A 17,289-nucleotide genomic window follows, 5' to 3' on the forward strand; every position below is an offset into this window, starting at 1 on the left:
TGTGTTACAAAGACATGGCAGCTGGCTTCCCCTAAAGCAAATAACTGAAGAGAGGGAGGAAGAGAGCACATGCACATGCATACACACACACAAGCATGCATCCAAGAAGAAAGTCACAGTCTTTTTATGGTCTAATCTGAGAAGTAATAGCCTATCATTTCTACTGTATTCTCTTTTCGAGGAGCAAGTCACTAAATGTACCCCATACTCAAAAGACGAGAATTATGAAGTGCTATCTCTTGAAAAGAGGCAAAACAAATAATTTTTAGAAATAATTTTAAAACTACCAAATATAACTAATCATCATGTATAAATAAAAAACAAAATGAACAGTAGTCTTGTAACAAAGTAAAGGGCTGCCAAGAAGGGACTGAAGAGCTAATCAAGCTACATTCGTATCATGCAATATTATGCAGCTCATTAAGTAAATCAGTTAGAGCTATACCAGTTGCCTTGGAAGGATTTCACTGAGATGCTACTGAAAAACGTATGATGCAGTAAAGTGCATAAAATAAGATCACATTTTTATGGAAAAAAGACAAAGGTTTCTATATGCCTGTGTTTGTGTGTCTATACACAGATAGACTTAGACTAGGGTCCTATGTGGGTAAGTGAAGGGAAGAAAAGGGTAGAGGGTCCCAGACAGAAGAGAAGAAGGGTAGAGGGTGCCAGACAGAAGAAAGGGAAAAGTGCATTTCTAAAAAAGCATGTTTACAAATGTATAGAGACAGTAAATATGATTTTATTAGGTCAAAAACAAATATAAATATAATTTTATGTATAGACAATTTGCTCAGGCTCTATGGTGAGAAGGTGATGGAGTCAAAATGAACTAGATTCAGGACTATTAGATTTAGAAAGACTTTTTTTCATGATCTCAGTGTGGGTGGTTCAGCCCAGCATTCTCCTCTAGGAAACTAACTGCAAAGTAAAATACTAAATAATATCTTTCTGCAAAAGGGCAGCATTATTAATGTACATTCATTCTCTCATGGTGCATATTGCATCATTCTCTGTTGTTAGATTGGGTATATTTTTTCTTGTTTTAATTCATAATTAGAAAGTTTGAAACATTGCTATCTTAAGATCTCTTTTTTTAAGTTTATTTTTTATTGTTGACAGTATTAAAGATGTCATCATCTTTTTACAGTTACAGATTTATGGTAATGGAAAGACTAGGAATGGATTTACAGAAGATCTCTGACCAGAATGGTACTTTTAAAAAGTCAACTGTCCTGCACCTAGGTGTTCGAATGGTAAGAAGGAATAACTTATTTCATGTGCTCTATTTTTAGATTATTTACTTGTTACAAATTGTTGCCCTTTGTGGAATTATCAGAGTGAAGGATTATTGCCCTAGAAATGTCAGTTATTGAGAGTAGAGGCTATTTTGGTGAAATTGATAACAGTGGGCTCTGTAAATGACAGAATGTGCTGTGTTTGGCTCTACAAACTCAATTAGGCATTGGTTCTACGGTCTGATTTTTCTGCACAGCTTTGTTTTACATATCAGAACAAGCTTGCATTGCTATACGAATAACATCTCTTTTGTCAGTTATATTTATAACAATGCAAACTACAGCAGATTATATTATTTTCCATACTAAACACATGATGGTATGGGGGTGCTATAAAGTTTTTATTGTGAGTTTGGGATAGTGGCAGTAATTAGTGTGGCAATGAATAATATATACTTTGCCAAATAAGAAGCAATGAAATCTTAATAGCACCCATGCACACATTTTGTTTATACCACATATTTGTCTTATCTTGTTTGTGTTTGGTTTGCCTAAGCTCCATTTTATTTTTTTCCATTTTAAATGGAATAAGACTATTTATGCCATGTTGGGATGTGGCAAGTAGAACTCATTAATTTTCCCATTTGTCCATTCATCCATCTAGCCAGCCAGCAAATGTTTATTGAGCACTGGATGTAGGTAACACGCAAGGCCCAAGGGATTCCAAGACGAAGCTAAGGTTTATTCTGTTACTACAGAGGGAGAATGCCTTTCTCTGTGCTCATGGACATGGTGTTTTGTCCTGGGGTCCCTGGAACTTGATTTATAATTATTCTTTGGATAAGGAATTGCTGAGCGGGCTTCTTAATTATTTCACTTTAGATCTCAGATTTTACTGTGTTTCTCCTCTTTGCACAGTATGATTTGGCCACCAGGCATAGGTGCTGTTGAATCTTGGTTTCCTTTCGTCAGAAGTTCAGTTAAAACACTTGATATTTGAGGGTCATTTTATTCAACTTTTCCCAGGATGAGCAGCCAGGATATGTGATATTTAAGAAAAGATAAATAGCCCGGCTGGGCGTGGCTCAGCGGTTGAGCTTCGGCCTACGATCCAGGTGATCAGGGTTCGAGTCCCGGTCAGGGCACATGCCCAGGTTGTGGGCTTGATCAGTGATTCTCTCATCATTGATGTTTCTGTCTCTCTCTCTCCCTCTCCTTTCCTCTCTCTGAAATCAATAAAGATATATTTTTAAAAAAAAAGAAAAAAAAAAAAGATAAATAAAGAATTGTGAAGTATGTCACTTTGTCATTGTTAATATGAAAAAATAAAATTACATGTTATTCTAAACTCAAATGTGCAAGTTGATCATAGGTTCTAAATAGACATGGGTATAACCTTATGCAATTCTTTTCACAGTTGGATGTACTGGAATATATACATGAAAATGAATATGTTCATGGTGACATAAAAGCAGCAAATCTACTTTTGGGTTACAAAAATCCAGATCAGGTAAATATTAAGCTTTGCTTTCATAAAGAAAGGGTCCTCAGAACACCATACTGAGATATTCAAGAAACAAACTCCTAACTGAGACAGGTTTACAAATGAGGACTTAATATGATGAATGTTGTAATTTATCTTACCTTGCTTATCTAGCTTAATGCACTAAACTAATAAGTAATTAAGATGGGGAACTTGAGACTCAGAAGGGTTAAATAATTTGTTAATGGGCAAATAGTTAAGAAGTGGCTGAATAGGAATTTGACCTTCTGAGCAAATACAAAGACCCGTCAATATCCAGTGGGAGAAGAGATGGATTTTATGCAGAGAAAAAAATAAAAAGCTATCACATTAGCTTCTCTACTATGTAAATAATTAAGTTTTAAATAGAGCAGCATTTCCAATATAACTTTCTTTGTTGATGGACATACTCTGTATATTACTGTCCAGTACCGTTGCCACTACCTGCATGTGGCCATTACACATTTAAAATGTGGCTACACCCCCAAATGCTGGCAGGAACTTGGAGCAACAGGAACTCTTACTCATTGCTGTTGGGAGTGCAGAATGGCTTGACCACTGTGGGAGATGATTTGGTGGTTTATTACAAAGTGAACATATTTTTAACATATGATCTAGCAGTTATACTCCTTGGTGTTTCCCCAAAGCTGAACACTTCAAACTATACAGAAACCTACACATAGATGTGTATAGCAGCTTTATTTGTAACTGCCAAAAAATGAAGCTACCAAGATGTCCTTTAATAAGTGAATGGATAAATTGTGGCATATTGAGATAGGGCAGTAATACTCAGTGTTAAGAAGAAATGAGCAAGACAGTGAACAGACGTGGAGGAACCATAAGTAATGCATGTTACTAAATGAAAACCTGTATAACTCTAGTTACATAACATTTTAGAAAAGGCAAAACTATGGAGACATTAAAAAGATCAGTGACTGCCAAGAGTTAGAGGGGAGGGAGCGATGAATAGGTGGAGCACAGGATTTTTAGGGAAATGAAACTTCTGTATTATACTGCAGTGGCGTATACATGTCATTATACATTTGTCAAAGCCCACAGAATGTACAACATCAAGAGTGAACTCTGATGTATACTGTAAACTTTTGGTGACGATGTGTCAATGTAGAATTACCCGTTGTAACATATGTATACTGTGGTGTGGGATGTTGTTGGTGGGGGAGGCTGTTTTTGAGGTGGGGGGAGGTAGTGGGTATATGAGAACTCACTGTACTTTCCGCTCAGTTTTGCCTAAGTTGTTCTAAATTTACCAAAATTGAATCTAAAACTGTTCTAAAAATTTTTTAAAGTGATTCCATAATCAAGTTAGCACATTCATTGCCTTACATAGTTAACCTTTTTTCCATTTAGTTTTGTGGTAAGAACACTTAAGACGTACTCTTTTAGCAAATTTGAAGTATACAGCATTATTAACAATCATCGCCGTGCTGTACATTAGATTCTCAGAACTTACTCATCTTCTAACTAAAAGCTTGTACCCTTTGCCCAGCATCTCCCCATTTCCTCCACCCCCCAGCCTCTGACAGCCACTGTTCTACTCTCTGGTTCTTTAAGTTTCACTTCTCCACATCCCGCATATAAGTGAGATCATACAGTATTTGTCTTTCTGTGTCTGGCTTATTTCCTTAGCATATGTCCTCTGGGTTCTTTCATGGTGTCACGAATAACATATTTCTTTCTTTTTTATGGCTGAATAATATTCCACTGCACGTTATATATGTCACATTTTCTTGATTCATTTATCCATCAGTGGACACTAAGTTTTGTTTCCATGTCTTTTATGAATAATGATGCAGTAACACGGGAGTGCAGATATCTCTTCAAGATAGTGATTTCTTTAACTTTGGATATATACCAGAAGTGGGGTTGTTGGATCATATGGTAGTACTATTTTTTACATTTTTTTTGAGGAACCTCCATATTGTTTTCTATAATAACTACTAATCTACATTCCCACCAGCAGTACACAGGGTTCCCTTTTCTCCACACCCTCACCAATCTTATCTCTTGTATTTTTGATAATAGCCACCCTAACAGGTGTGAGGTGATGTCTTATTGTGGCTTTGATTTTCATTTCTTGGCTATTAATAATGTTGAGCACCTTTTCATATACCTGTTGACCATTTGCATGTCTTCTTTAGGAAAATGTCACTCAGGTTCCTTGCCCAGTCTTTAATTGGGTTATTTGGGTTTGTTTTTGTTGTTGTTAATGAGTTCTTATGTATTTTGGCTATTAACCCCTTATTAGATATATGGTTTGTAAATATTTTCTCCCATTCCATAGATTGCCCTTTTTTTGTAGATGGTTTTCTTTGCTGTGTACAATTTTTTAGTTTGATGTAGTCTTGTTTGTTTGTTTTGTTTTGTTGTTTTTGCTTTTGGTGTAAATTGCAAAAAATCATTGCTAAAACTTGTGTTTATAGATTGGAAGAATTAATATTATTAAAATAACCATACTACCCAAAGCAGTCTACAGATTCAGTGCAATCCCTATCAAAATTTCAATGTCATTTTTCATAGAAATAGAAAATACAATCTTAAAATTTGTAAGGAACCACATAAAACCCTGAATAGTCAAAGAACTCTGGAGAAAGGAAAAAGCTGGGGACATTATAGTTCCTGATTTTAAACTATGTTACAATGCTAAAGTAATTAAGCAGTATGCTATTGGTATAAAAACAGACAGACCAATGGAACAGAACAGGGAGCTCAGAAATAAACCCAGGCATACAGGGTCAAATGATCTTTGACCGGGGCACTAAGAATATACAGTGAGAAAGCTGGATATCCACTTGCAAAAGAATGAAATTAAACTCTTATCTTACACTATACATAGAAATTAGCTCCAAGTGGATTAAAGACTTAAATGTAAGACCTGAAATGATAAAACTAGTAGAAAACATAGGGGAAAAGCTTAATGGTAATTAATTTAAATTTTAATAACCACGTGTGGCTAGTAGCCACCGTATTAGGAAAGATTTAAAAAGTTAAAAAAAATAGTCTTTAAAAGAAAGTTACAAAAAATATAGTTGAATGTTTAACTGAACTTTACATGAGGAAAGAAGTTTCTAAATGTACAACAGAAAAAAATCTTAGAAAATACTGAGAAGTTTCCAATTTTAAGCTGTCTGTATATTTTAAAAATTGAAAAAATAAAAGGCAAATGAGAAAGTGGGAACTTACATTACAACACATATTTGAGGATATATAGCAAGATCTAAAAAGTTAATAAAAACACCACATACTTTGTTAAAATAGTGACTAAAAGGAATGAATAGACAGAACAGAGAAGAAATAGGACTCTCCAAGAAATGGATGAGAAAAAGTTCACTATCACTAAAAACTAAGAGACAAGCAAATCAAAACAGTGAGGCAACATTTTAAAAGAAATTATCAGTTGGAAACTAACGAATCTCTGAGGGAAGGGGGCATTAACCAAAGAATTATATGTGTCCACACATAACCCATGGACACAGACAGTAGTGTGGTGAGTGCCTGGGGGTGCATTGGGGGTGGGAGAGAGGGGTCAGTGGGGTAAAAGGGGGACGTCTGTAATACTTTTAACAATAAAGGTAAAAAAAACAAAAACAGTTGGGAAAGGTCTAAAAATAATAATCTGATTAGATCAAGGCTGATGAGATATAGAATGCCAGTGGGAATGTAAATCAGTGGGAGTAGAAGAAATTAAGTTAATGAAAGGGCAATTTGGCAATATGTATTAAGAGCCTTTACAAGTCTGCATACTTTTTTAAAGGATAGGTTTATTAATATGTAATTTACAAACAGTAATATTCACCCTTTCAAATATATAGTTTGATGTGTTTTGACACATGTATGTCATATAACCACCATTATAATCAAGATACAGAGCATTTCTGTCATTCTCAAAAGTTCTCTTATTTACTCTGCTGCAGTCAGTACCCTTGTCTCACCCCCAGTCCCTGGGAGTGATTTCTGCCCCGATATTTTTTGCATTTTTAGGGATGTCATATAAATTAAGTTACTGGATATGTACTCTTTTTTGTCTTGCTTCCTTCATTTAGCCAGATGTTTTTTATCTTTTATTTTGTTATTATTTTTAACCCCTCACCCTAGGATATTTTTTCCCGTTGTTTTTCAGAGAGAGTGGAAGGGAGAGACTTTGGAATATAATATAGTGTTGCACAATTGATTGTTAGAAAGTTACGCTTATGGATTCTGATGTAGCATTTGGAAAATGAATGTGCTTTCTGATTTCATTGCTTATAATGGTATTACCAGGAATGATATTGAGTGGTGGTTTTGCCAACTAAGTACTACCCATTTAGTTGTGCCACCAGTGTCACTAGTGAAGCAAGTTGAACTGTTTTAAGTAAAGCAAGGTTTCTACACACTTTTTAATTTCAGTGGTGCAGGTGCTTTCACATATGGAACGCCACGCCTTGGTTGATCAGAAGCACATTGTTTTCGCACCAGCTTCTATTCCTCCTCTTACGGGAAGCCTTTCTTAATGGTTCTGGTCTCTACTGATCTCCTTTTGTGATTTCCTTTAGCTTCTAATGTGTACTTAAACACAGGAGCACTCAGGTCTCACTTGTCTGTGTTGTCTTATGTCCTGAACTAGAATGAACTCCTTGAGGCCTGTAGGTAGGTGCACTTCTTTCTTTTGTATTCCTCACAACACATAGCTTGGTGTCCTTTTGGAATAGTCCTTCAAGAAATACTTCACTGACTTCTCGGGACAGGAGGCCAGTCTCGATGCAGGTACCCGTCATGTCACTTAGTGGCCGGACCCCACCACGCTTCAGGTTTTTCTGCCCCCAAACCGCCTGTTCAGTTGAAGAGGAGGCCTCAGAGATAGAGAAGGACAGTTTTTTCATGTCCGTATCTGGGGTGATAAATGTGACCTAGGAAACCTGTCATGACTTCAGGTTGTGCTGTACTGAAAGTCAGGAGATCCAGCTGTAGTCCCAGGTCTGATATTGAGCACGATTGCGGTCTTCAGCAAATGATTTAAATCTCTGTGGATTTTGGCTTTCTAGTGTATAAAATGTGGGATTTTGAATAGGTGATTTCAAAAGTCCCTCCTAGCTCTAAAATTCTGTGATTGTCTGCAAACGTCTTTTTCAAGCTCATTGCAGAAGGAAATGTTTCTAATAATGTTTCCTAGTGTCTTGCGTATTGTTGCATAGCTAAGGAAGTTAAAAAGTTTACATTTAGGCAAAATTTAATGTTCTGGGAGCAGTTGTAGCAACTGACCTGTATCTTGTGACAGATACTCACTTTTAGATTCCCTAGGATATCCGCAGGGTAGGGTCATAAGCCTCATTAAAGCTGTGTGTTCACTGTTTGCTAGAGGGAATTCTAACACAATCCATTTATCAATCACAGTTACTTGTAAGATGGAGTGTGAATGTGTTTGTAAGAATTTTACATGATATGTGTACATGATATGTTTACCATTTAGAGGTAGCGTTTCCTTTGTCGAACACACATAAAATTTACTCCTGGTAACACATATGTCTGTATTTCATTATCTCCAGAGCAGTCCTCTATGTCTTAGCCTGATACTACCGTAATATTACTAGATGGCACAGCTGGTGCAGCCACTTTATTTTTTTATTTTTTTAAAATATATCTTTATTGATTTCAGAGAGAGGGAAGGCGAGGGAGAGAGAGAGATAGAAACATCAATGATGAGAGAGTCATTGATCGAGCCCGCAACCCGGGCATGTGCCCTGACCGGGAATCGAATGCCGATAGCCTGGATCCCAGGTCGACGCTCAACCACTGAGCCACGCCCAGCCGGGCTGGTATGGCCGCTTTAAAGTGTTGTGATATCAGGTGGATAGGATTATACTCTGGATTCAATCACGGGGTTGTGTTTGTAGTAACTTGTTGCTCTCTTTGCCTCCCTCCCGTTGCTCACCAGTACCCCAGTCTATTCTCCCGTTGCCTCCTGCCTGGACTGTTTATTATATTCTCCTAAGTGGACTCTCTGCTTCCATTTACTCATGATGCTGCCACTGCTGATAATACTGTTCCTTGAAAAAACCTTCAGGGACTTCTGTTTGCCCAGCTTCTTGGTGTGGTTTCCAAAGCTTTCTGTACGCTGACGTTAACCAGACTTTCTCGCTTGTGTTGTGTCCAGTAACCTCTCGGCTCCCAGCACACGCTGACCCATGCCCTGGCTTTCCTTCTTGTGTTATTTCTTCTTCCCTGTTTCCATTTGTGGAAATATTAGATATTTTTCAAGGCCCAACTCTTTTTTCTCTGAGGCCCCAATTAGAAATAACCTCTCCTTGCTCTAAAATACTATTAAATGTAAATCTAATATACTTTTGTCAGAGAACCTGTTACCTCTAGGCTTGTGGATGTGATTATGTCATCTCCCCTTCCTGTATGTGGGAAAGTACTCAGTCTTCCAGTCAAACTGATTGAGATTCAGATCTCAGCTTTGCCAGTTATTATAAGTTTATTCTGCACAGAGTACCTAACCTTACTCATCCTATTTTTCATCCTCGAGTATCTTAAAATAACTCCCTCGAGGGTCACGAGGGTCAAATGATTTGACTTCTGTAAAGCACTGAATGCTTTCACATAGCAGGTACAGTTGGCACTTGAACAGTGTGGGGCACTGACACCTCCTACCCCCACTTCTGTGTAGTCGAAAATCTGCTTATGACTGTTGACTTCAAAACAAGAGCCTATTGTTGACCGGAAGCCTTACTGATAACAGAAACAGTTGGTTAACACATATTTTGTACGTTACATGTATTGTATACTGTACTCTTACAATAAAGTAAGCCAGGGAAAAGAAAATGTTATTTTATTAAGAAAATCATGAGAGAAAATACATAAACAGTATTTATTGAAAAAAATCTGCATATATAAGTGCACCTGCTTAGCTCAAACCTGTGTTGTTCAAGGGTCAACTATATTAAAAAAAATACACATTCATTTTTCTTTTTTAAATTTACAGTTGTCAGTAATTTATCATGCTTGGCACTCAGGTGTCTATTGAAAATAATTTACGTCAGTTTGCCCAATTATCGTCAAATCAATAAAAATGTGTTTAAACCTACTATGTACAAGGCTTTAGATTGGGTGCTGTCTTGGATACAAATGTGTTATACAACATTGTCCTGGCCTCTTGTCCGCTAGGGGCTTACATCGTGTAAATGTGGGGCCAAGGCATAAATAAAAGAAGAGCAGAATAACTGTGCATTTTAAGATAGTAAATCCATGTGGACACAAATGAAAACTCAATCAATTGCCTTGTGATTAAAGGGACCCACATACCAGAGTAGGATTCAGGTATAAGGTGAGTCCAGGAGGTATAAATTGTGAACCCAGGAGGTGTGGTAGGAAATAGAGGAGAGCACTTGAGATGCCAAGTTGAAGACAGAGGCCCTTTCCATGCAAATCACTGCAAAGGAGAGTTATCTCAGGGCTTCTTTCATTGTTAGTTTCACTCATCCATTTGGGAAATTAAAGCAGTGTAAGAGCCTACAACGTTAGGAAGCAAAGGAGATGGGAAGTAAAGATTTAACTAAGTACAGAACTTGAGGATGTGGCATAAGTGGGCGCAAACCTAGCTAGGTAAAACAGCATGCTGATTTTTGAGACAGGCTTGTTTAGTATGGGAAAGTTATATTTCTCATGGTCATCAAAGGCAGCTTTGTTTTCATCTTCATTTGCTTAGAGTTTTTAATCAAGGCTATGATTTACAGGCCATCTGTGTCAAATCCAGTTCTCAGAGAAGCAGATGCTGAGATGAATTAGGAGTGCAAGGGCTTTAGGGGGAAGGGGGGAGTGTAGAAGTATATTACCTATGAGAGAGAAAGGAGAAGCAGCAGGATTGGACAGAGAATGCTTTCAGAGTGGGATGTTGATATGACACTCGTGAAAGGAAAGGGGACAAGAAGGATTGAGCAGGGAGAGCTCAGTCTGTGATACAGTTCTAAGGCGCAGCTAGCCCATTAGGGAGCAGCAGAACAAAGAATGCCCACGAGAAGAATCTCTGATCAGATAGAATTGGCCACACAGAATCCCCACCATGATCATTGTTTGGCAGGAGCTGCTCAGGAAGAGAGTGGCCTCGGCTCACATGCTCTGGTGGTTCCTAATGGTCCTACCACCGGAGGTTTTCAGCTTATTGCACCCCTCATAGGTGAAAGGCCAGTTCTTTCTTGATGGGATTACACCTCAGTGGCTGCCACACTACCTTCAGTAATAAGATATTAAAATCAAAAGTCCATGAAAGCATTAGCTCAGATTAGGTGGTATTGGGGGGTACTAAGAAATTCATTAAAACAAAACCCTTTGTAGAAGCAGGACTTGGTGAGTGTTGGGTGACTTGGCATTATTTGGGTTTATTGCATTATTTTTCACCTGTTAAATGTGGATAATGACACACATCATCTCTACCTATCTTACAGAGTTATAAAAAATAAAGCATATCTAAGGTGAGAAAAAAATGAGTTCCATGTAGAAATGTGAGGGGCAGTACAGTGTAATGAAAAGATCTATGGAAAGGGAAGCAGGTAGGGCTGTCCTTTTACTCCTGGAGAAAGGAAACGGTTACTAAATTCAGAAAAGTTGCATAAAAATAAGATCATTTAAAATGCATTAGGGAGCTAGATTTTATATCATCCTATGTCTAGTCTTATTATAATGCAAATAATCGTCCTTCACCTGATTGTGAACTTGAGTTTCCAACTACAAGCTTCTAAAACGAGGCATATTACATGTATTTATACTTAAAGTAAAAAATATTAGTTGTTATTTTTTATTTCACAGGAAAAAAAAGGATAATATAAAAACAGTTAACTAAAACCAAGTTTTTCTCTAGATTAGAGGTTGGCAAACTTTTTCTGTAAAGAGCCAGGTAGTAAATATTTTAGGCCTTACGGGCTCTGGGGGCCACACATGGGTCTCTGTTGCCTATTCTTTTTCTTTTTCTGTTTTACAATCCTATAAAAATGCAGAAATTATTCATGGCTCAAGGGCATGCAAAACAGGGCCTAAACTGCAAACCCTACTGTAGATTAAGTTCTGCTTAGACTTATATTTTACTTCAACAAAATTTCAGAAATGAGCAGATTTCCAAATTGTTTGTTGTATAAAACAAAACAAAAAAAGACAATGGACTTCGAAGTCATATTGGCATGGATTTGAATCCTGTTTCTCTTCTTTACTAGCACATGGGCAAGTTATTTAATTACTCAGATGCTCAGCTTTCTCATATCTAGAATGAAACCAGTGCTACCTGGCTGGGTGTTTGATAAGATTTAATGAAGTAATTTGTGAAAGGTATTTTGCTCAGTGATTATCACATAATTAGAACTTCAACAAATGTTACTTCCTTTTTACCTTCCTTATCATGTTTGACATTTCCTAGCCTTTTTTTTTCTTATTTTTAATTGTTCTAACACAATTCTAGACTGTATTTCTATTAAGTTATCTTTGTAGAAACTCTCACTTTGACCAAATTTGAGACAAAATAATTTGTCAATATTTTGATTAGTTTGTACAAATTATTGGTTTTACTTCCTTTTACATCATATCTCTACCCACCAAATGCAGTCACTCCTAAATTTCTTTATTAGTGCTTCACAACCTGTAATTTAAAAATATTGATAGATTCTGGTAGTAAAACTTCCATGAGAATTTAATTCTCATTGAATCCATAAGAATATAAATATTTTCAATTATAGGCTTTACTAGTAGATAAAAATCCAAACAACAACAACAAAAGATTTATATAGTGGGGTGAAGATAGATACTTGTTTGTTTTATTATTTTGTTTAGCAGCCTTCTGTGCTTATTTGACTTCTACCCACAACTCTGTTAAGACCACCAACTATGCACCCAATATCAGAACACTTAATAAATAAAGCATATACTAACAGATCTGAAAGGAAAAATAGACAGGAATACAATAATTGTCAGGGGCTTCAATACCCCACTTTCAACATGGATAGATTGTCCAGACAGAAAATTAATGGGGAAACATTGAACTTAAACTACATGTTAAACCAGATGGGCTTGATAGTCATACAATACATTCCATCCAACAACGACAGAATATACATTCTTCTCAAGTGTCATGGAGCAATCTTTAGAATGGATTGCCTTAGGCCACAGAACAAGTCTTAGCAAATTTAAGAGGATTGAAATCATATCAAGCATCTTTTCTAACCATAGTGGTATGAAACTTGAGATCAGTTACAAGAGGAAAACTGTAATATTCACAAGTATGTGGAGATGAAACAGTGTGCTCATGAACAACCAGTATGTCAAAGAAGGAATCAAAAAGAAAATCAAAAAATACCTTCAGACAAATGGAAATGAAAACACAGAATTCTAAAATTTATGGGATGCAGCAAAAGCAGTTCTAAGAGGGAAGTTTATAGCAATAAACTCCTACATTAAGAATAAAGGACGATCTCAAATAAAACAACCTAACTTTACACATAAAGGACATAGGAAAAGAACAAACTAAGCACAAAATAATTAAAAGGAAGGGAGTAATAAATTTCAGAATGAAAATAAGTGAAATAGAGACCAGTTAGACAATAGAAAAGATGAATGAGATTGTTAGCTGTTTTTTTTGAAACATAAACGAAATAGATAAACATTTAGCTAGACTAAGAAAAAAGGGAAGACTCAAATAAATGAAATCAGGAATGAGAGAAGAGATATTACAGCTGATAACACAAGTAAGAATCATAAGAAACTATTATGAACAGTTATCCGCCAACAAATTAGACAACTTAGAGGAAATGGATAAATTCCTAGAAACATACAACCTTCCAAGACTGAATCATGAAGAAATAAAAAAATCTGAGCAGAACAATTACCAGTAAGGAGATTTATCCAGTAATAATAAAACCTCTCAGCAAGAAAAGGCCTTTCTCAAGGACCTGGGAGTTATTCCTTTAAAATGTAATCTCTGAGAAACATAGTGCTCCTATCTCTTCAGTCTCTGAAGGAGGGTAGGAGCCTAAGCACCAATTAGCAAACGTAGATAACCTAGGCACATTGACCAACCTTCCCTAATGTCCTCCAGTACTTTTCACTAGCTTGCCTCAGGGCTTAAAAACTTCCCCATCTTTGTTTCAGTGGAGTTGAGTTTATCTCTCTCCCCTATTGCAATGGCCTTGAATAAAATCTTCCTTGTCTTTTTAACTTATGCAGTGCAATTTCCCTCCCACAGTGACTGAAAGTAAAAACTCTGGAGTCAGACTCTGGCTCCATTTTACTACCCAAGTCACATAACCTCACTGAGCTGCAGTTTGCATGAGTGAACTGGAGATGGTGGTACCTACGTGCAGGATTTCTGTGAAGAGGGTTGGGTCAATGAATGTAAAGCTCTTAGCATGCTCTCATGTATACTAGGTACTCCATGAAGTTTAGGTCTTTTTGGCTAATGACTACATGAAAATATTCTTGATAGTTTTTGTTTGTTTTTAGTAAACTAGTGTATTTACTATACTGTTCCATTTGCTAAGTTATCAATATGTACATATCTGGGATATTTTCTTTGTAAGTGAAGCCTATCAATTTAGTTCTTGAAATAAAGATAAAAATGCATCATATATAGTGAAAGTAAGCAACCAGTTACAATCTCATCCTTAAGCCTAGTTACTTAGGGCAGAGGGATCAGTTACTTCTGAGGCCATCTGTGGGAGAAACAGCATCTGTGGGAGAGAGAGATAAAACTGAAATACCATGTTTTCAGACACTGTAGCAAGCTATGTTCTCCAACAAATGAAGAAAACTCTGTGCTGTTTCTATTTTGAAGTCCTAAAACCAAAAGGTTAAAGAAACTAAAAAATAAATACTAAATTTTAATAGATATATTTTAAAATACAAGTTGTTTTGTAATGCTCTCTTGCCTTGTAGCTACATCATGAAATGTTGCCTCAACCCCTAAATTAAAAAAAAAAAAAAAAGTGAAACAACATGTTTTAAAAGTTGCAACTGCTTTTTTGTGGGGGTGAGCATGGTAAGATATAGTTGGCAACTACTGTATTTTGACTTCATGTCAGAATAAATATCGAGTCATAATAGTCCTCCCTATTCAATGTATGCCACATCTGTAAAACTACTTCTCCCTCCTCCTTCTCTCTCCAAAGTAATCTGAGAAAAATTCACTTGAATTGCCTTCTGACTTTTATCAACTTATATTCTGTTTGGAAACCCTGCTTGCAATTCTGACTGACTGACAAAGATAACAGTGGTGATATGGATCGGTCTGAGTACTGCGCTGATGTTCCGTTCTTAAATACACACAACATGCTGGTGGTTTTTGCAAAGAGTCATTACCTCTTACAGTCTGATCACTATTTTTATACCTCCTGTTAATGGAGACTCCTATAACATTAGGTTTATATTTTTAGATTGTTGGCTCTCACCTCCTCCTCCCTGCTTGAAACAGTTTTATGTTGCAGGGTGGAGGTTACGAGAAAAGGCAGAGCCTCATAAGCTGCATGAATACTGATAAAAAGACAAGTTGCGGTTTATGATGTCTAGATGCCCACATGGAGGGAAGGGAGTTTGGGAGCAAAGTAAAAAGACTAAGAATCTAAGTTAACTCAGAAAAGATATGCCTATGATGAAGTCAAGATTTAAGTTGGAAAGTTAGTTGTTATGGTCCCTAGTTGTATATATTTTATCCTAAGGCACCATTTGGTTTAATAAAATGTAGATCTAAGACTGTTCTTAACAGTTTCTTAAGACATAATTATAAAGGTTGTATTTTCAGAGGACAAAAGCACGATTCATTTGTCTGTTCATGTCTTCCAGGTTTATCTTGCAGATTATGGACTTGCCTACAGATATTGTCCCAATGGGAACCACAAACAGTATCAGGAAAATCCTAGAAAAGGCCATAATGGGACAATGGAGTTTACCAGCTTGGATGCCCACAAGGGAGTACGTAAGTTTCTTTTTACTTTTTCTTATTTTTATTTCACAAGAATAATTAAAGAGTAATAAGACTCCATGAAATGACCTTTGCATAGTAACTCTGAGGAGTGAGAGCACTGCTGAGATTTTTATTGAAAAGAGTGAATTCCTCTATGCCAGTGAGTATTGTCTTAACAAGGGGAGGAGATACAGACTGTGACAAGTGAGAAAATAGCAAAAGGATGTCAAGAAAGCAAAGCCTGATGCTCATTTTGGGTAGGAAATTACTAGTTTGTGTAGGTTAAACTTGGAGGTCAGCAACTGAGTTTTTATGCTGTAGTGAACATTACAGACTTGGTAAAGTGCACGTATGAAGAATTGTTCCTATTTTTCATTGTGCCCTTATCTGAGCTATGGAAGATACCATCTCTCAACAATAAGAAAATCTTTTCCGAAACTATAAAGTGTTAATTTGTGGAAATCTCTCCTAGTCGCCTTTCATATATCTTACTTATTTAAACTCACTTTGATGGTATTGGAAACACATTTGCAGGTAAATTACATACATAGTCCTTTTATTGGATATTGATTGTACTGCCTTGCATTCCAAGGCAGACTTAATTCAACAATTCCCTAATTAGTTAAAGTCATAACCTATGTCTTGTATTCATTTACCATTAATTAAACCTTAGCTGTTTATTACACTGCAGTCCAAATCCAATAGCCGACCCAGAAAGCCATGGAAAAGGAAGTAGGAGGTCAATATTGAAAATATATGGTGCAGAGTCCCACTGATGGTTGCTTTGTTCACAATCAATATGGTCAATGCAACAGTACTTTCTTAGTTGCTCTGTCAGCAAGACAAAAAGTCAATTCTAATGTTATGCTAGTAAAAAAAAAGGGTGATTATTGAAGAACTTTGGCTTTCAAAATTATATTCTTTAAACTTTGTTTATAAAAGTATTTTCAAGTATGCTAAACCATACAAATAATTTTAAACAGCTTTGAAAGAACCACATTTGCACTAAAAGGCAATTAGACATTTGCACTTGTTAATGGCTGTTGAACTGTTACCCTAAACTGAGACTTCCTAACGAGTTTTAGTTGGTGCGAACAGCTGTATATTATTGCCTTTTCTATTAAAAGGACCACTGGCCATGTAATGTAGAAGGGTCCTGATCATTTTCCAGAGCAGTTAAAGCCCATTCTAGTTTAAGGTAGGCCAAGGAAGAAGTGAGACAAGTGTGTCAGTTGTATCCTTGCTTCCTTTCCGGGAGAATCATAGGTTAAATTTTCTGAAATGGAAATTAGCTTTTATACTTTGGATTAGAGTGAAAGAAATCACTACATTACTTTTCAAGGATAGTTTGGTTAGAAAAGTAATGATCACTCAGAAATTAAGAAATCTTGTGTATTTTTTCACCATTTGCATTGTTAATGAATCAGTGAGCACTGAAAGATATAAATGGGACATCGGTTTAAATAAATTAAGAAATGTAAGAATCAAATGCCTTTGACAGTGGGGTACGCGTTCAGTTCAAAGTTCTTTTACTCTCAGTGAGTTTTCTTCACTTTTGCCAGATTCATTAGTATGAAAGGATTTCCGGAAACCTGGGA

The 17,289-nt window shown here is 36.4% G+C and overlaps 1 protein-coding gene across 11 annotated transcripts in view; it reads left to right on the forward strand.

The window, feature by feature from the left end:
- The window catches only part of VRK2 (VRK serine/threonine kinase 2), a 70,873-nt gene that overhangs the window by 20,794 nt on the left and 32,790 nt on the right, over nt 1–17,289 (forward strand). For all 11 annotated transcript variants that reach the window (XM_081156361.1, XM_081156353.1, XM_081156356.1 and 8 more), the window contains exons 6-8: nt 1,151–1,256; nt 2,656–2,748; nt 15,571–15,703. In XM_081156361.1, the coding sequence (XP_081012487.1) occupies nt 1,151–1,256; nt 2,656–2,748; nt 15,571–15,703 (332 nt within the window). The remainder of the gene's footprint in view (nt 1–1,150; nt 1,257–2,655; nt 2,749–15,570; nt 15,704–17,289) is intronic.

This window comes from Miniopterus schreibersii, assembly GCF_964146895.1.
Source record: "Miniopterus schreibersii genome assembly, chromosome: 13".
Classification (NCBI taxonomy): Eukaryota; Metazoa; Chordata; class Mammalia; order Chiroptera; family Miniopteridae; genus Miniopterus; species Miniopterus schreibersii.